At 47.1% G+C, this 19,762-nt stretch overlaps 2 protein-coding genes across 9 annotated transcripts in view; both read right to left on the bottom strand.

Moving 5' to 3' along the window:
- Positions 1 to 3,742: 3,742 nt before the first annotated feature.
- Positions 3,743 to 5,153, bottom strand: C6H11orf96 (chromosome 6 C11orf96 homolog). Its single transcript, XM_072864795.1, has one exon. The coding sequence runs from the start codon at positions 4,456 to 4,458 to the stop codon at positions 4,096 to 4,098; it is 363 nt and encodes a 120-aa protein (XP_072720896.1). The 5' UTR covers positions 4,459 to 5,153; the 3' UTR covers positions 3,743 to 4,095.
- A 66-nt stretch (positions 5,154 to 5,219) lies between these two features.
- Positions 5,220 to 19,762, bottom strand: part of ALKBH3 (alkB homolog 3, alpha-ketoglutarate dependent dioxygenase) — a 35,433-nt gene continuing 20,890 nt past the window's right edge. For 4 of the 8 annotated variants that reach the window (XM_072866278.1, XM_072866279.1, XM_072866275.1 and 1 more), the window contains exons 9-10: positions 8,351 to 8,487; positions 5,220 to 6,596 (exon numbers count right to left, since the gene is read on the bottom strand). In XM_072866278.1, the coding sequence (XP_072722379.1) occupies positions 6,536 to 6,596; positions 8,351 to 8,487 (198 nt within the window). In that variant the 3' untranslated portion in view covers positions 5,220 to 6,535. Of the gene's footprint in view, positions 6,597 to 8,350; positions 8,488 to 15,512; positions 19,298 to 19,762 lie in introns of those variants that run through there. The other 4 variants (XM_072866282.1, XM_072866281.1, XM_072866280.1 and 1 more) reach the window with 3 other exon arrangements.

Raw genomic sequence — 19,762 nt, 5'->3', positions numbered from 1 at the left:
CGTGGGGCCTGAGGTCCCTGCACACACTGTGCTCTGCTAACGCTGCCAGGGAGCTACAGCCCCTCGGAGGGCAGCCAGCAAACCACCGGCCCTGTTAACATTTGAAAAACCACAGCAACCAGATTTGCTAGAGCTTGTCTGTCAGCCTTGTTACACAGCAATTTGTTTGCTGTTAGCCTGACAATTAAATAGATGCCTCGGTTTGTGCTTTGTCCCACGGCTCCGCTGTTACTTCAGTGGTTAGATAGCAACAGTCATGTGGTGTTTCTTACCCAGGGCAGTGCCCCACAGTCCGTCCACCGCGGTCCTGCAGGATCAGACCCACAGCACTGGTAAGGGTCAGGAGTCATGTCATCATTAACCAGCTCCTAAAGCAAATGCATTCTCGGGATCCTGGCACAGAAACCTGCAGGAATTACAAACACCTCATATTTGTTCCTGATAGCAGCTCCGCTCTGAAATGTCCTCAGTGAGTCACTGGAAACCCACAGATGAGAGAAGTTACCCAACAGCAGAAACGGTGCACACACAGCCAGGAGAGGAGACTGTCCTCAGCCCCTTGAGGTGAACACCAAATTGCAACTAGAAATCCTCCATGAATTACTGATTCAAATTTAACTAAAACTTTTTGGAAAAAAAGCAGAAAAAGCTTGTCCATAAGATGCACAGAGAGGATTTTTTTTTGTCCTGGTGCCAGGAGAGCAATGATACTGCACCATCCAGATCCCCTCTACACTTGTCCGGCCAATGTAAGGCATGGAGGTACATGTCCACCACACCAGCACGAGTAGCTTGACACTAATGCAGCATTTCAACATGAGCACAGGGGAAAAATACTGACAAACTCGAAGGGGACTGGACACAAACCAGGAAGAGAATAAAAGAATTTATTTCAAGTTCAAGCTTTTACTCACCCCACCGGGCATTCTTCTTGCCGCAGAGAACAGGATGACTTACACATGAGCGATACAAGAATAAAACGCAGGTCCTATTAAAGACAAATTCTGCTGTGTGATTTCCTGTGATTTGGAGAAATAGGGCTGAAGGCACCCCTGGGGTGCTCAGTCTCGCCTCCACCCTGAGACCCATCCTGCTGCGCTGTGAGCGTTTGGCTCCCAGCTCCTTCCTGTGCAGACATAGGATGCTCGTGCCTACTCGCTGCCATCCTGAGCATCACCATAAGTGGTGTCTGCTGGATGCTTTTAAGCTGTGAATTGCTGAAGGGAAATGTACAACCCACATCTCAAGCCTGGGTAGTGGGTGACAGACTCAGAACCCTTTGATATAGTCATTACCCTCAGTAAAGTGAATGTAATAGGTCTTCCTGCAATCTCTACAGGACAGATATCCATGATGCTAAAAAACATTGCAAGACAAACCTTCAAAATTAGCAGCGCAGGAAGGCTGGAAGGGAGGTTTATTTTTCTAGCTGCGTTCAGGAGGGCCTCTCCAGTACAGAGCTAAAGCACCCTGCCTTTTCACCCTTTTGCCTCGATCGTAACTCTTTGGAAGATAAACGCTAGCCTATCTTTAGCACTGGCATCTCCCATGTTATTCACTTTGAGATAGAGCAGAAAAATGTTAACAAAGAATAGCTGAAGAGAAACTTACTTATTCAGCCTAACCACTGAAATATGGCTTTTTCTCAAATATTATGCTACAATGGATTCTCAAACCCTCTTTATTCTCTGTGTTAACATCCACATTTGTCTCTTGAAACAGAAAAGGGAATATGGCTATTTTCCCCCTTCCAGGAAGTGGGTACCCAATGCTCTGCTGCTGGCTGGCGCAGCACAGCCTCCTGTGCCTCCTGCATGATGGCAGCACAGCTGCACACTAAAGCAGGGATGGGAAGGGTGATGGTAAATGGCCTGCTATTAATCCCAGCTGCTAAACAGAAATGATGAGTGGGGAAGAGGATCATGTGCTCACAGCCTCTTGAAGCTACCACACGCTTCGTGTATGACAGGGATTTGTTGAAAGCAAAGCAAAGCTGAAAGCAAAGCAAGACTGAAAAGTAGTCTGAAACCGGCAGTATGGGGAGGATGCTGTACAACCCCTGGAAATCTTACAGAGCTCATTAGCCCTCTGTGAACATTATGCAACATTTAGTAACATGGCTATAGAGTTCCCGTAGCTGTTCCAAACCCTTTCACAAACTCAAAACTCCCAGATTTGTAACAGTGTTAGGAATTTGTTGAGGAAAATTAGCCCAGCTGCTAGTAATTGATTATTTCTTACCAAGTCCAGTTTGCATGGCTGAAAGCTGTTCTGGAGGTCAAGTTGCTTTGCCTTGTACGTAGATGTTGTATATGTACTGTGCCTACACAGAAAGCAGCCATCAGGGCCTAACGGCAAAGGGAGATAAGCTGTTTCACAGACTGCGTGCAGGGGGACAGGTGGAGTGGTTTAAATGCTTTTTTACAAGGAGGTCAGGTCAGAGCCCAGACCAGTTTCCTTCTCTGCCGAATTGCGTGCGTGACCCTCTCCTGGTGCTGGAGGTCAGCTGGCTCTCCTACTGCAAGGGATTTTTTTAAAGCTCTTCCTGTACTTATGAAAGTTGGGGAAGGACCTGTCCAAAACCAAGCCCCCCGCCCCGGATTTTCCTCAGCTTTAAGCTAGAGACAGACAGGCTTCAGTTGTGCTTGGAGCCACCACCGGGCTCCTCACACAGGTCATCTGCTGTACATCAGTGCCGAGCAGGTACAAGTCCGTGGTTGCCAGCTCTAACTAGGCACCCTCTTCTCCATCTGTATCATGTTCATCTTTTTCCTCTGCCCCAGCCCTTACCTCCCCTGATAAGCTCACAGCATGCTGTTTATCCCTACTTATCAGTATGATCGCACTTCAAGCCAGGACATAAGGAAAGCTGTAACTCCCCAGAAAATCTTAGCACAGAAATGTTAGTTAGAGGCTACAGCTCGTTATCTTAATAATACCTAATAACTGGGAAGTTTCAGCTGCCTGAGGCTTGCCTTGAAGGAAGATGCTCCCATGGGATTACACTATTAGCATAGGAATATTTCAAGAGAATGGAGAAAATACAGGGAAAAGATTCACAGTCCAGGAATTTGCTCTTCCTTCTGTAGGGAGCTTCAGATGCTCCTTGACACATGCACCATGGACACAGAAAATCTTACAATATCTTACACATGCCTGCACACACACAGAGAAGCCCCACGTAACTTCACTCCTATACCACATCAAAATACCCTTGCTTTTCAACTCCAGGAAAAGCATGTCCACATAATACCACTTGCTCTAGTAAATTAAACTGCATTATATCCAACTACCAAACCTCTCCACAGTGCTGAAGAATTTACGGCTCAGCAGGGGAAGGGGAGAAGAGGCAAAAACAACTTAGATGAGAACAGAAAGTATATATGCACTTCTGCGAATGCACAAGGCTTGCCCGGTTGCATTACGGCTCTAGGACACAATCAGTTATAAACATTCCTTAAACGTCAATTCAGGTTAACACGAAGATCTCAAACAAGCAAATAAAGTTGTCCAAAATCAGTCTAACTTGGCTCTTGTTTCATTAGAATGTACCTGGCCGTACGGACTGCAGAATCTCTTCGAGCAGCATCCCCGAGGAAAGCATTACTGCTTCTGCATTAGCTGTCAACAGCCTTTAAATCCCTTTAGCCTTCAGAGGGGTAAAGGAAGCTGAAAGACGACAGTTAGACCCCTGAAATAAGGACAGTCCAATATGTACTGTGCAAATATATCAGATTTTATTACTCTTTTATGGAAATAATAACAGACATTCAGGTAGAAACATATTAAATTAATGCAGTCAACAGTTTAAATGCAAAAATAAATATAAAGTCCAGCAGCTCAATGCATCTAAAACAGCTCATTTCTTCTAACGAATAGAAAAGATTTTTTTTTGTCTTTTAAACGGAGAGTTTCATACAATCAAATAGAAACGAGGGTACAAGCGCTTTCTCAGAAAACATCCCGACCCGGCTGCCCGCCCCGGGCGCTCCTCGGCCGGCGGCGGGGCGGCTCCCTGCAGCCCAGTCCGTGCCGCCGCCGCCGCCGGCTGCGCTCCCGCCGGGCCCCGCCGAGCCGGGCCGAGCCCCGCCGCCCTCAGAGGGCCGAGTCCGAGTCGCTGGAGTCGAGGCTGTTGCGGAGGCGGCAGCTGCCGAGGCGGTCCCGCTGGAGGCTGAGGTTTTGGGTGCTCCGCCGCAGGCACTCCAGCGACTGCAGGAAGGACTTCTTGGCCTTCTCCTCCTCCATGGGGGACACCCCCTCCTCCTCCACCTCCTGGATCTCGTCGAAAGTCACCGGCTGCGTCTTGAAGCGCGACTGCCGCGGCCGCCGCAGCTTGCCCTTGGGGGCCTTGGCGGGGCGGGCGGGCGGGGGGAACTCCTCGGCCACGCAGACGAAGTGGGGCATCACCGCCTGGTAGCTGGAGCAGATGCCCATCAGCTCGGCCGGCTTCGCGGCCATCCTGGCGCCCGCGGGAGCGCCCGCCGCGGGGGCCGGGGCTGGCGGAGCGGGGCGCGCTGCTTCGGCCGTGCCGGGCGCCGAGGCTCCGGCGGGCAGCTGCGGCCGGGCAGGGACGGGACCCCGCGGAGCGGGGCGGTACCGCGCGGAGAAGTGCGGTACGGTGCGGAGCGGTGCTGTCCGGAGCGGTGCGGATCGGGTCGGAACGGTGCGGAGAGGCGCGGTACCGTGCGGATCGGAACGGAGCGGAGCGGATCGGAGAGGCGCGGTACCGTGCGGATCGGAACGGAGCGGAGCGGAGCGGAGCGGATCGCAGAGGCGCGGTGCCGTGGGGATCGGATCGGCGCGGTACGGTGCGGGTCGGGTCGGGTCGGGTCGGGTCGGAGCGGCGAGGCGCGGTACGGCGCGGAGCGGGTCGGAGCGCGGCGCGTCCCGCCTGCCTCAGCGGAGCCGCCGCTGCTGCTGCCGCCCGTGCCTCGGCGCCGTTATATAGCCCGGCGCTGCCCCCGCGGGAGCATGCTCAGACAGCAGCGGAGCCCACTCGCAGCCCGCCGGGCGCTTCCCTTCCGCCTGACGTCGCCCCGGCACCGCTGTCACCGCGCCGCCGCCCCCGGCCCCCCCGCCCGCCGCGTCCCCTCGGGAGGCGAGGCAGGGCCCGGGGCGGGGGAGCCTCGCCGCTGCCCCTGCGGAGGCTTCGCCCTCGGTCCCGTCGCCCCTTCCCGGCCCCTCTCCCCCTCCGACCGCCGGCCCCGAGGCTCCACTCACCCGTCTCCTCTCCCCCGGGCACCGCCGCCGCAGAGGCCGACTCCCCAGGGCATCCCCTGCCTGCCCCGCCGCGCCCAGGGGAGCGTCAGGCGGGTTACTGAGGCCTCGCTACATCCCGGAGAGCCACAGCGGCAGTTCGGCTTTCTACGGCTCACCTCGCAGCGCTTTTCCCAATGCCGTGATTTCTGTGGCTGTAACTTACACTGACAGACTTGTCACGTCAGCTTTCAGCAGGGATCGCTGCCGTCAGAGTAACATACACATGGTTAAAGGAAACCCCGAGGCAAGCCCACATCTGAATACCCTAATGCTACAATGGCCCAGATGTAAACTACAGAGATCACGCGGGATGGTCCCAGACAAGAAACCATCAGCAACAGAGGGTTAAGCAGGACTCAGGACACTGGGATCTCGTTCCCAATTCTGCCACCTCTAATGTAGTTTAAAAGCCTGCTGCAGTGTGACTCCATTTTTTTCCTTTTAGAAGGGGTCCTAAAATTTTCCATTCCCCTGTGGGCTCCATAATACTTCTTTGATACAATGCAGAATCAGATACTCAGGCAAAAAAAAGGGCATACAAGTATTACTGAGCTGAAACAAAAGCTTGCAAATTAGTGACGGCTGGGACCACGCTTTAAAGCTGTGCGTGCCAAGGAGTCTCAGTGATGGAAAAACCCAACAGCGTAAGAAAAACATACGATAGGAATAGGAGAGGAGCTAGAAGGAAGCAGAGTATAAAAGCATGAGGGAGGGAGGAAGAGCCTGAAATGGTTAGTCTGTCCCCTCTTCAGGGCTAATGTTAGACTATTCCCATAAAGACATTCTCCAGTATAGCTTCACCCACTCGAGGATATTTTTGAAGCTTGGTTAGGAACCGGGAAGGAAGCAGAGGCTTAGCAACGGCATCGGGAATCCTGGTCTGTGCTGGCGAGGGGACAGGGACAGCACGCTCAGGGCCCCTGAGCCTTGCCGAGCAGCCAGTACCCCTGTGCTTGGTGTGCACACGCGGCACAGCAGCGCAGTGTAGAGGTACCCAGGGCACCTCCAGCACCAGCCGGTAAATTAGCCCACAGAGACATCTGTGCTCACCCCAGCAGCCCGGGGTCCTGTGCCCAAGCCAGCACATCTGCAGCTAGCTTGAGTTTATTGCATTTTGCCATAAAACGTGTTCTTTGTGCAGAGGTAGACAAGTGCCCTGAGAAAAAACAGAAACTTAGACGCAGCACACACGTCCTGTGCCACAGTCCCATACAGAAAGGGACTTGCTTTTGTGAGTTCACCATCAGAAAGTCTTAACTTCATCTTTCAGTAAGACTCAGGACTGATCCCTCCTTGTTTCAAACTGCCTTAGCAGTGGCGATGTTTCAGGACCTGTACTGGAAACAAACCATTGTAATTACAGCCCTGTCTCAAACGGGATAAAACAAAACAAGAATACAGCTTTGGGAGAGAGGGGACCGGAGGCACTTGCTAGTGCATTTCCAGAAGGCTGGCTGCTTTGCCTTTTGCCAGCGTAAAAGAAAACATTAAGAGCCTTGGCTTTATGAAGCACCTGGCTGCAATCTCTCTGCTCCTTGGCTCCCCAAGGCAGCTGTAGGGCCAGGTTCAGTTTGAAGCCTTTTTATTGGGAGATACAATTTGCTTAATAAGGGAACAATTTTCTGTTTGGTCAAATTGAATTATTCCAGCTTGCAGAAGGGTGTGTTTTTTACTGTTGATTTTAATGCCTAAATTTAGCCCATAAAGCCCTTACTGCAGTACGACGACTCCCTCTCCCAGAGCCCCATTTACAACAGTTTTTATTCCTGACAACTTGGTCCCGCAGCACAGCGAGGGCCAAGCTGTGTTTCCTTAGCACAGCACTCCAAGAGGCTGAGTCTGCGGAACAGTTTGGACTCCTGGGGCTGAGCTTGTCTACCCTGCAGAAGCAAGCTGTGGGTTGACATAGGAGCCTTGTTCTGGCAGTGGAGAAAAGCATCTCACATTCATACGAAGCAAGGTGAATTTAATCTGCTCTAGCAACAGCCTTAACACAAGAGGATCCAACGCTCTGCAGAAAAAAGGCCGGTTGACTTGATAGCTGAAATTCAACACACGCATCCCCAGTCCAGACTGTCTGGTTTCATACAGAAAGTTCAGTATGAGGGCAAACTGGGTTTGCTTCAGGTAGAGCGACCATTTAATTCCCTCACAATTCTGATTATAAAATGCTGTGGGAAATTTCAATGCTGAGTTGGAGCAACATCACCATGGTAATAACTGGGAGGCCTTAAGATTTTATTTGAGACAATTCAGAAAAAATATCCTGTGACATAATCCCCCAAGTTAGGTCTGCAATGCGCTAATGTAAAAACTATATTTACTCCAGTGGTTTAAATCATGACTTTAATCTTGGTTGCTCCCGGTATTGAAATGTGACCTCGTGGTATAGATTACAGAAACTCTCTGCCATGTGGATCATCAGAGCGGATTTCTTTCCTGCATAGTACAGGGCTGAAGTCACATTGTATGCCAGGGCACTGCACAGGGGCTGGAGGGGACCTTTACCGGGGGCTGGGAATGTTTCAAATGCTGCGTATTTTATATAAAATACCCACTTGACAGTTGTGGGGCCTTGGGAAGTTAAAATGCCAGTTTCATAGGAGGAGAAACAGCTAATGCTGCTGAAACAGCACCATGGAAATCAGTTTATATCATCAGGTCACTCATTTAACAATGCGATTATAGGAAATACACACAGCCTATTAATTATTATTCCTCCTGTTGGCTATCAGACTAAATGCCACCGAAAGGAAAGGAAGGAGTAAGAAGATAAGAGAGAGAGAGACATCAGCCTCTTTCTGTAGAAAAAGAAACTTTTCAAAGGCCAGGGCTTCCACAGAAACTACCTGCAGTTAGGCAATCCCAGTGCAGACACCCTGAACACCGTGGTTAGTGCCCCGAAATGGAGCAGTGCTGTAACCCCGTGTTGGAGCTGATGGGGCCTCCCTCGTGAGTCAGCGGGTTAAGCTGCTTCCCAGCGGGATGCCTTCAATCCATCCCCAACAGGTGGGCTTCAAATCTCCTCTCAAAACATACTAGAGAGTAAAACCTGCCTCTTGCTGTCCTGCCAGGCAGCATTTCCACTCACGCTTTGTACTCTGTCAGCCCCAACGCAGCGCCTCGTCGTGCACATCGTCTCCTCAGCATTCTGCTCCGTGAATAAAATATAATTTCCATGAGGAAGTGGGAAGGAGTTGCAGTTCCTTCTCCAGTAGAGTTCACATCCTGAAACAACCATTTTAAAAATAATAATAAAAACGTTCAGCTAACTGCAACGTAACAGATACCGGCTTACAAACAGGAAAGGACAAAATAAACAGGAAATCAATACAAGCTACTTCTGAAAGCAGAAGATAAATCTTCTCATCTTTTTCTCTGTGTGCACACACATTTGATTTGAACTTGAAATGGTACCTTTCTGACAGGGGAACCAGAGTTACTCAACAAGGCCCAACTGAAACCCACTCTGAGTCTGCCGCCTGGAAAAAAGCAAACTGTTGGTACTTTCTAACTATCATAACAAAATAGCAGCACCACTGAGTGCACCTTAACGCAACAGCCAAGCCTCTCTCAAGCACACATAAATGCATTTACACTAGGGAATTGTTTGACTAATTACTTGCAAGGGCTATACACTCAAGGTTGCCCTATCCCTTTCCTTATGAATTTGCTTGGATATCCTTTGTCTTCCTTTCCAGTGTTTCCAGACAGGACTTCAGCAGTCTTTTAACATTTTTCTTCCTTTTAAAACAATAAATAAAAGCAAAGCCAGCCCAGCAGCTGACTGCCTGAGGGTGATCCTACAGTAAGGATCACACACTCGCATGCTCACCGTCAGGCAGCCAACAGAGCAACACACAGCCAGCATTTTAAATGCTTGACATACATGTCCCTGGAAATATTTTCCTAAAGACGGGTGCCTCACATTCCCTGGGCCATGCCGAGGGGAATCCCACCTGGCAGCACTTGGTGGCAGCCGTGGGGAGCCCTGCAGCCAGCAGCACAGGTGAGGGATAAGCACTTCTCCCCTCTGCAGCAGGCAGGTCTCTGCAGGGATTTAGCTGCAGGACTGGAAATCTCCACAGGCAAGGGAAGACTGGGCTTGTTCTGCAGCACACCCCGACTCCAGCCTCCCGCGGGCTCTCCTTCACACCCTGAGCACCGCGATTTTGTCCCCTGCAGCGTGAGACAAGGCAGAAGCCTTAGGCTATAAGGCGTGAGGAAACTCCCCTATGGCATTTACCGTATCTTGGAGAGCAGATACATTCAGCAAGGCATCAGTGAGTGGCACCGGGAGGCTCAGGCCCCTGCTGGGGTGTTTGCAGGCAGCTTACGAAAAATTATTTCCACAAGACCTTTCCACAGGGAAGCTCTTGCTGATGTACCAGGGAGTTGCTAGGATGGGCAAGTTCTCTGAGGGATGCTTCGAACTGGATGTGTTCAATGCATGAATTGTAGGTGCATGGAAGGATTTTTACATCTCCCTAGGCAATCTGCCACAGAAATGGTGCTACCTTGCTACATACTGAGGTTTTAAGATACTTCTCTAGACAAAATAACTTTTTAAGAGAAAACGGTTCTCATTTTTATAGAGACTTGGCCATTTTAGCTGAAACATTTCCGTCTAAGTCAACCTAAAGTAATAAGTCTGTTTAAAAATTAAATTCAGATAAGTTGGCAATTCCAACTTTTTCTTTTTACAGATAGCTTCACAGCATGATCCTCCCTTCCTCACCTGTCCCTGAAACCTGGCTCCTCCTTTTCCCTGTCCTCCAGCTGCATCTCCTGCTCCCTCTTCCTCAGTCACAGCCACTATGGTTTTAGCAACACCCGTGTGCGCCCAAGCCCACCAGCCCAGCAATGCTTACCAGCACCGGGACGGGGTGCTGTTCACCATCCCCCCAGCACCTCTCACTAGCTGGGAACCGCCCTGGAAGAGAAGGTATTCCACTACACAGTGTTAGCCATACAAACTGAGCATTGTTACTTCCATTAGTATAACTATATAATCTATACATATATTTATAAAATATAAATCAGTGCAATGCTGCATCATTTCAGGGGTGCAGTCATAGGCCTAGGACACTGGAGATGTAAGCCTGCCACAGATTTTCACTGCAACGTAAGTCACCGAAACCTAGGTTTCAGCTTCCCAGCGAGGTGTGTGAGAAGAGTGCTGTTGTAACTTGGCCAAGGGCAGTCAGGTCAGGCTTGGGCCACTTTAAAAAGAAGACCATAAAGATCAAAGTCAGGTTTGGTAGGAAGAATGAGTTGAAATGAGGAACCCTCCAGAAGCAGAGGAGCCAGCCAAAGGCAGGAGTGCAGTGAAGGTCGAGGCAGGAGGGAGCAGGAGGAACAGCGGGGCCACGTGGGACAATCAAAAGCAGAACCAAAGCTGGATTAATAAGAGCACGTGACAAAGTCTGGGGTCAATGACTAGGATGGAAAACCCAGGAGGGGGCCGTACAACACACTGTCTGTAGGGTACACGGCATTTAGCCCTTTTCAAACCTCACTTCTCCCTGCCAGCCTGTTATGAGATCTGGGAGTGGGTCCATTTCCGTCAAGCACAGCAGCCAGCACTGCAAGGTGAGGATGTACCCAGAGCATGACTGTAGGTTGTGACAAACACTCATTAATACTTGTGACGAGCTCCTTATACAACATGGTTAACACAAAGTATGGGTATTCAAAGCTCCTACTTCTTCAAATACCTTACTTTCAGTCTTGCCTGACTTTTTATGAGCTGCAATTAATCCCATAAAGCTTCTGCCCACTGCCACTAGGACAAGGTACTAAAATGTTTGAATGTATTAATGCTCCTCACAGAAATATATTATTTTATTCTCTGCATCGTAAAGTGATAGCTGAAGTGAAAAGTCAGTGTTTCAGTAGCACATCACAGGATAACGGCATTTGGCTGTCATCATACCACTAACAATAAATGTGGTAATAAAACTCTTTGTTTTCAAAGAGAGCTGCAAAATGTTCCCTGATGGAAACAGCTACATTAAATTTCCCTTGTTTGGCCTGGCAGGCGTCAGAAGGGATGGCAGCTTTTCCCAGTGCTGCTGCTGACGTATCAGGACATGGTGCTACAAGGATACAAGATAAGAGTGCGGTTTAGACAACTGGATACCAGTGATTGCAGAAAACTCAGCTGTTTAAAGAATGAAACTGTACTTTTAACAAATTAAGAGACTGATTGCTTTGAATATTCCTGCTAGTACAAGTTGCTGCCACTTGGAGCAAAATTAACCTTCCACGGCTTTAACTGTCGAGGTACTACTGTATCTAGTTACTGTGATCCTATCAATTCAGCAGTGCAGAAATCAGGATTTCTATTTCAGTAATACCTTTTGCAATTAATAAAACACATCCTGTCTCAGGTTGAAAAGCTTTAAAAAATGTTTTTCCCCCACAAAATAAATAAATAGAAAAAGTTTTGGGGAAAAAAAAAAATCTTTGCGCGTGCAGGGGAGGACTTTGCTGATGAATCCTGGGCATTTCTGTCCCTCCACATGACCATGCCAAGCTGGTGGCCAGGACAGTGCTGGGGTCACACGGGCTGTGCTGCCTCCCAAGCAACGTGTCAGCTGCAGGAGCAGAAATGCTATTGGCAAGGGTGAGAGGAGAGGAGGATTCCCCCGCTCCTTGTCGGGGTGGCCCAGCGTAATACATAGCTGTCTGAGCATAGGATGCTTATCTTGGTTTCTCTTCTGTACCCAACTGCTGATTTTTGCAAGAGCTGAAGAAACTGAATTATTTCTGAGACTTTTCCTATCCTCTCTTGGATTTGGACAAAACAGACCGCAAACCTCAAAACTAGCAAGGAAGGGCTGACCAGCAGACAGCACGGCCACAAAGGCTCTGGCTGCTTTGGAGGTCGGGCAAAAGGGAAACCTTTCTTACGTGAGTCGAGATTAAAAATCTTAAGTTGGTGCCACAAATAGGATCTTAGCACTTCTGAAGGGTTTTATCTTCTGCAGCTAAAAACACTACAGAACATCCAAGTATTTCAGCAGAACAAATTTCCTTTTTTCATCTCTTTTTAAGCTTATTTGTAAGTAATCAAGAAATACATCAACTGTAGTCTAGAAGTTAAAACAGAAGTTTCTTAACAATGAACTATGAGACTTTAAGTAACCAAATCCTGCAGACTGTTTTTTACTCAGTCTCTAAACCTTTTCGGGGACTTTAGACAAAAATTACTACAACCGCATCAGTAAATAGGTGAGTGACACTGGTTCCAGCAACCGAAGCCCTGCCTTGAGGAGGGGATCCAGCATGACGCTAATGCTGCCAAGCAGAAGAAAAAAAGCGTAACTCCATCCCTGTCAGATGAAAGCCCATAGCACCCAAAGCTGAGGAATGATCTTTGTAACACTGGGTTTTGTAACACTTAGCTTTTCTAAGACAAAATTGAGCCACTTTGGTCCCTGCAAGGGAAGTGAAGCCAGCAGTTAACTGATGAGGCGACCAAAGACAAGACTGATCAGTGCAAAATACAGAGCTGTCACAGAGAAGCAGCTAATGTTCAGACCATTTTATTCTACCTGCTGCCACTGCAGCACCAAGACGCTGTCCCCTGTGTCCAGCACGCAGTGCCTCGCTCCATCGCTCTCCTTGCCCTGAGGCCTGGGAGGATTTCTTCATGCTGGCTTGTCAGCCTGTCCCAGGGAAGCAATCTCTTCTCTGGCGCAAGCTGTGAAGGTTTCATCGCTGCTGGGGAAGTGCAGATATTGGCAAATTTTGCCTTACACACAGTTTGTCAGAAACTTTCCTACTGACATGCCCGCCGCCTCCCCTCCCCTCCCCTGTGCTGGGGTGGGCAGGTGGGTACCGGTGCCACATCCTGGCCCTGTAACCCAGAGAGTCTGTAGCCACCCACCGCTTCCTGACAGAAACCACCACCACTGGACAATTTTAAATCCCTCTTGCATCACTCTCACTTGCTTCTCCCAAATAACCAAGGAGCATGTGTCTTGTAGCCCCCCTCCTTCCCCAGACCACCCAGCTATTCCAAGCTAAAGGCATGCCATGCCGGTTGGGCAGGCTGTCTCCTCCTTGGCACATTGCAGAAACCTGGCACAGATCTGCCTCCAGAAAGCAGGACATGGGGAGGGGGGATACTGGGAACCACGTAAGCTCTGCAGCCTAACAAACTGAGCACCAAACTGGGATCACAGGTTGTACATCTAGGCCAGTACGCCCTCTGGCAAGTCATGTCTCTGTTCGCTCCTGCTTCATCTTTTGCTCCCTGAATCATAAGATCTTCAGGGCAGGAATTCCTCCCACAGCCCTCCCTAACGATGACGAGAACCCAGTGGCCAGCGACGAGTCACAGCCACAACTCCCCCGTCCCATGCAATGCTGGGGCTCTTTCTAGCCTGTGGCTTCTGCCAAGTGGCCTGTTTTCTGCTCTTTCCTGCTTTAAGGGATCAGGCTTGACCAGCTTACCTCCTAGGGTCAGCCACTGCAGGGCTGCATGGCAGCCTGCCCTGGTGCAAGGGCATGGCTGGAAACGTGCCCAGGGGCACAGGACTGGCAGAGGTAACTCAGAGATCAGCTGTAATGTCAACTCACTCTTCAGCATGGGTCTGCGTGGTGTCTCCACCATGGGAGTAGAGAAAGAGTAAACACCACCCTCATGTGAACAACAAAGCAGCTGCACACACGCAGCTACAAGCAGAAACAACTTTCGGTTGAGCATCATTCTGGATCTAGTGAGCACCATCTGTCTGGATGATCCCCTGTGATGTGAAGACTCTGCTCTAAGTCTTGTTCAGCCGGCAAAAATCTCAAGTGATCAGAACATTGGGGAACCTAAAACAAACAATGGAGGCCATGCGATAGACCTTCTTGCTCCTTATTCTGATTAACATTCTTCAATATGGTCCCCACTTTCTTTACTTAAAACAAGGCCTCCTAGCTCTCCCGAGATGTGCCTTCCCAGTGTGAGCTGCTGAAGGCCTGCCAGCTAACCTGTTCTTCAAAGGAGCTTGTAATAACTCCACAAAGCCATACTGAACATTACACAGAAGAAGAATGAGGTAAATCAAATAGGGCAACAGGGGAGAAAAGCACACATCTGTCATCTTGCTGAGTGAATGGCCCTCTGGGAAGGGCCAGCGCTTTTATAGCCAACTGCTGCTGAGCCCCTATATAACCCTTACAAGCCACCCTCAGGCATGCCAAGAAGAGGAGATGATACCTGCAAGATCTCAGCAGAAGTTAGGTGCAGGGAGGACAGGCCAGAGAGCTCCAATTTAAACAAATGGCCCAGGTTGCTATGGAAACCTCAAGGATGGAAAAGCAGCACTTCGAAAACAAAACATAGTGAGGCAGATTTCGTATCCACTCTGAAAAGGTTTATGACCAGAAAAGGCAAAGTGGGTGTTAAATGCTTTTTAGCTAAGTCAACAGTAGCAGCACTTGAGAAGGAGGCATTATGGATTCGCAGCACCCATCATACCTCTTCTATCCCAAAACCCAGAACAGTCTTCTGTACTTTGCTAATATTATGGTATGAAAATTCTGGTGTCTTAACCCCTTCCTGGCACCCCATCTCCTTCTACGTTACTATTGTAGCTATAAATTACTATATGTAGCTATACTAAGCCCATCAGTCATGACAAGTGGAAAATATATAGCTAGAATGAATCTGACGCAGGAGGAATAACATTATCTATGGCTTTAAAACTAATCAAAACTGAAAATCCTAAAGAGGGGGGTTTTTTCCTAAAAAAAGAAATACAGCAGAGAAATTATGGAACTTTGCAATCAATTTTAAATGGCGTGTGCTCAATCAACCTGGTGTGGCCCAACAGCATAGTATTCAGTCAGTTATACTCTAACCTCACCAAGAGTTTGTGCTTGAATATTCAAGTATTCTGTGATTAAATGATTCTTGCAAGTAGCATGGAGACAGAGCGATTCTTGACACCAGTATGGTTAATTAATAATGTTATTGTTTATATAGGTGTTAAATAATTGAATGGTTACATATTGTTGTTGGAACCAGTTGCCCTTTTTTCAGAACAGCTCCATCCTGCACATTCCCTCAGGGTGGCAGGCCACCATCCATCCTTACCAAAGACAGCTTCCATTCATCTGCTGCTTATCATCAAGCCTGAGGAACATTATATTTTGGAAAAGGTGATGGCTATTTTGGAAAAGGGAATCTTAACTGGGGTAACTAGTAGACTCAATCTGTTTGAAAGCCACAGACAATGAACAGTTTTGAGGAATGCAGTTTTTAATCTTTTCTTGGAAGACACACACATACTCTGCTGAAAAATAACATTTTGGAATGAAGAAACAGGAAAAAAGTAAAGCCACAGTTTATATCTTCTCCATAAAAAAATATCGTCACACCTGCAGCAGGGAGCATACGAGAGTTAACTACAGATAAATATGAATAAATGACAATGAGAGTAAGAGGGGCAAAGGAAAAGACTATGAGAGGCAGTTTGGGAGACAAAGGAAGAATACAGGGAATATGTAAAATAAAATTCAGAAGTGCTCTGTAGGCAAAGCAGCTCTTAGCATCTGCTCCACTACCTCATATGGATGGACTACTCCGTGCTTAGATTGGTGAATCTGGCGATAACAGCAAAAACAAAACTCCCAGGTAACACCCCCCCCAACCCCTTTGTGTACATATAAACCTTTGTTTTCAGATAAACAATGTATTTTACTTTAAATTAATGTAATGAATCCTGAGTTTAAACCTTTTTTAAAAAAGCTGTTGGCTGGGAACATTGTACTGTCAAAACAGTCCTGGAAGGAAGAAAGCCTTATAACTGGAAAACAAATCTTTTGGGTAGCATTTTTAGAAATATTGTTTTCAAATCCACATAACTAGGGGGAAGGTTCCTCCAGCTATCTTTAAGTTAAAGAATAGAACCTAACTATATATTTACCATTCTAAATACGTTACCCTCTGGCACTTGACTCCAACAGCAGAAACAGCTGAATACTAGCACTAAAAAATTTTCAAGTTGCCCTAGTCTCTAGTGAAAAATCTTTAGGTGCCACAAGAACACCACCAGGCTCAAGACTTCTTAAATCTCACTTTTGTGCGCATCCGTTTTGAGAACTGTAAGAGTGTTTGCAGCATTCAGGAACAAATTTCTACCTACAGGAAAAATGTCCCTGCAGAAAGCTCTCCTGAGATGTGGGCTGGAATCTCCTCTGCTCGAAGCCATTTCCTGCTGCCCCGGCAGGCAGGAGATTGCAATCCACTGCCACCTGGCTAGGTGACTTTTTTGGGAGGAGGTGGGGGGAGGAAGGAAGGAGGACCCACAAGTTCCCAGCTGACAAAGAAACTTGACCTCTATGCCAACTGTTCCCTTTGCAGCCAGGGCACTCAGGACAGGGGGAGGAATGATGCCATGTGCCTTCTCTCCACTGTCGACCAGATTTGGATATAAGCGGCAGCACAGTCAACACATGAGAGAGAGAAGAACACAGTAGACACCAGCAACAAAAGGGTATTGCCCCAAGAGAGCTCCATGGGATACAGCATTTCTCTTATAAATCATTTTATTGTTGGGGAGGAAACCTTGGCCTTCTCCCAGATCAAAGGAAGTAAAGAAACTAAAACACAATTTTCTAACATTATAAATTGAAACCGAGGAAGTAAGTGAAAAACTGTTCTTCCGCAACAGTATCAGTCTCCAGGGCCCTACCATCAGTTATGTGTCATAGCTTCACTGAATTCAAATGAGTCACAATTTCCATAGGCTGAGGTTTGGGTGTTTAAAAGTTTCCCTCTAGTCCCATCTACTCTCTCTTGCAGCATGACTGCTCTTAACACAGTGTAAATAGATGTAGCTTGTATGAACTGATAAAGGCTCAAGTGTTGCCTTGTCAGAATACATGGAGAAATTAGCACTGCCCCTCGGGGTTAAGGAAAACCACTCTCTGTCAGGACTGCCAAACCTGGGCACACATACAGGGATGTGCACAAAGCTCCAGTTACCCAAAGAAAGTAAACGAGAGAGTAAGCGCCTGCCTCCTTCAACACTAATTCTCAGGAGATACATCACAGAGGCCAGATCTTAGATTCAAATGCAAGGAATTAACATTAAATATACTCCAAAAACATATTTCTATACAAACTGGGATGAAAGTAAAGACATTATTAGATCACCAAGTAAGTTTTCTAGTAACATTCAATCATTTTAGAAGAATAAGCTATTTCAAAAGCTGTATGGTGCTTTAGGTAGAGAAGCTGCTTCTAGAGTTGTTTGACATACAAAGAAAATTATTCTGCCCAATATCAGAGCACAGGGATTGAAATGGCTCAACAGTCTGTCCTTTAGGTCATCAATAACATTAAAACATAGGCATAATTGAGTATTAATAACTTGACTGCTCTCATCAAATAGGAATTTTAAACTACATCAAATGCTGGCTAAGAAAAGATAGACATTTTCTAAACGCCAGCTTATTCTTGCACTGAAGAGGGATGCTGTCTTGCTTAACATGTTAACGTGTTACAAGGCATAGATCCTGTGCTTAGATCCTACTTCAGGCAGAAAGTGAAGACATACCAAATCTATGTTTTGATCCAGTACAGTGGATGCCATTTAGCTGCAGTGAGAACTTAACCACGTAGGCAGCATACCTGACTTAAGATCCAGACACCGGTCATCAGCTCACTGGTTCCTACCAACAGGTGACATGTACCCAGGGCAGGCAAACTTGAAGAATTCAGTCAACCTAGAATGAGGTCTGAGCTGCTGACTGCTTCTCTGTAACAGCAGAGGTTCAAGAGAGAACCCCTCCAAGCAATATTCTTCAATGCAATATGCATTGACCTAGCAGCAGTAGCACCAGAGTGAGTGCTACACCTGGTGCTACTACACTCTACTTAGTGTAGCTTTGCAGCTGACTTAGATTGTGATTATAATAATTTGGGTCCGAATCTTTGGACCCATTTTTCTGGGTATCAAATTTGGCAGCACAAGCCAGATTTTTAGAGATGCTGACATTTCCTGACCCACCTGAAATCACTGGAAGCCACAACTTAGTTGTGCTAAAAAGAAACATAAAAAAGAAACAAAGAATTTATTAGCAAATTCTGAAAGTAATGTTTTTCATCTCTTTGTGTCTATTTTCCTGCCTATGACACACAGGTAACAGTTTTAAGCCAGCAGGGATGGAGGACTGCTAATACTCAAGCAACAGGCAGCTTTGATCTGGCTGATAAGGCTTGTGGCTAAGGTGTCTCTGTTGCTTGCCTTTGTCTGTCTTGTCTACACGGATAAACAGCTAGGATAAAGTCTGACTACAGAGTGCATAGGAGAAGGGAGCCTTGACCCTCTGTTCTACTAGACACTAGTATAATTCAAGTAGTTATATAAATAATGAAACTGATTGCTTCATTGGAAAAGACTTTGCAACCTACAAATAAAAAGCAATGCACTACCCCTTGGTGAAGTGAGTAATACTCACGAGATCATCATGAAGTGCAGCTTTCTCATTTCTGTACACACAGCACACATACAGCTGGCTTACATAAAAGAATCCTGTCTTGTCGTTACTTGGAACATAGACCACTACTTGGGGGGAAAGCAGAGACAAGGGAAGGTGCAAAAATAACTGCTCACTGAATTTTTCTGCTCCAGTCGGTACCTCTCAGATCTTTCATGTGCTTTGTGTTCTTTTAAGAACGATCATTGTTTTTTCACAAACTTAAAGCCTGTGATTTAGTATCATTTAATAGCATATCATTTCTGAAAACAAAACAGCACTGTCCACATAACACAGGCAGCTTGTGATTGTCAAAGATCTTCATTACATCGATTCTTTTCCTCATCAGATGAGAGTTTTTCACAGAACTCTGTTCCTGTAAGGCTTCCTTTAAAACTGTAGCAAACTGAAGCTCTGGATCTGCTGTGGGTTTATAACCAACAATGCTCAAAGTGCCTCTTCACTTCCAAACTCCATGAGGTTCTGGATAAATGATCCTAAACGTCAAGTTTATCCGTGCATCTCTAGAATGATATTCCTTAGGCACTCGATGCTGTAAGTGGCATTAGCAAAAAAACCAAAACAAAACAAAAAAACAAAAGCATGAGCTTGTGATTTAAAATACAGGTAATCAAACAATGTAAAAAAATCCATTTCCTGTGATGGCTTTTTATTAACATTTCTAAACATTTAGGTAGGGCAAAAAATTCATGTTCATGGCTCTGACTGCTCAGGGCCATTGAAAACAAAAGGTCTTTGTGGATTACTGCACACTTGTTAAATTAAGTTGCAACTTTTTAATATTCCAAGTTCCTAACCTGATTTTGCTCTTTCAGCTGCAGGCTGCAACCTTCATTGCTGAAGTTTAATGCTGGAACATCTGAGCTGATTCCTATTACATCACTTAGCAATTGAAAGAAAACCCATTGTTTCTGTGGGTGCTTTGAAATTCTGAGGCAGAAAGCAATATTAATGCGCTGGGAAACAATTGTGTGACTGGAAGCAGAATGTCCCATAC

The sequence above is a fragment of the Ciconia boyciana genome, chromosome 6, assembly GCF_034638445.1.
Source record: "Ciconia boyciana chromosome 6, ASM3463844v1, whole genome shotgun sequence".
In the NCBI taxonomy this organism is placed as follows: Eukaryota; Metazoa; Chordata; class Aves; order Ciconiiformes; family Ciconiidae; genus Ciconia; species Ciconia boyciana.
This window is presented reverse-complemented; position numbering and strand designations above follow the sequence as displayed.

Bases quoted from the DNA above. Each gene is read 5' to 3' on its own strand.
- C6H11orf96 (XM_072864795.1), bottom strand. From the start codon at position 4,458: ATGGCCGCGAAGCCGGCCGAGCTGATGGGCATCTGCTCCAGCTACCAG.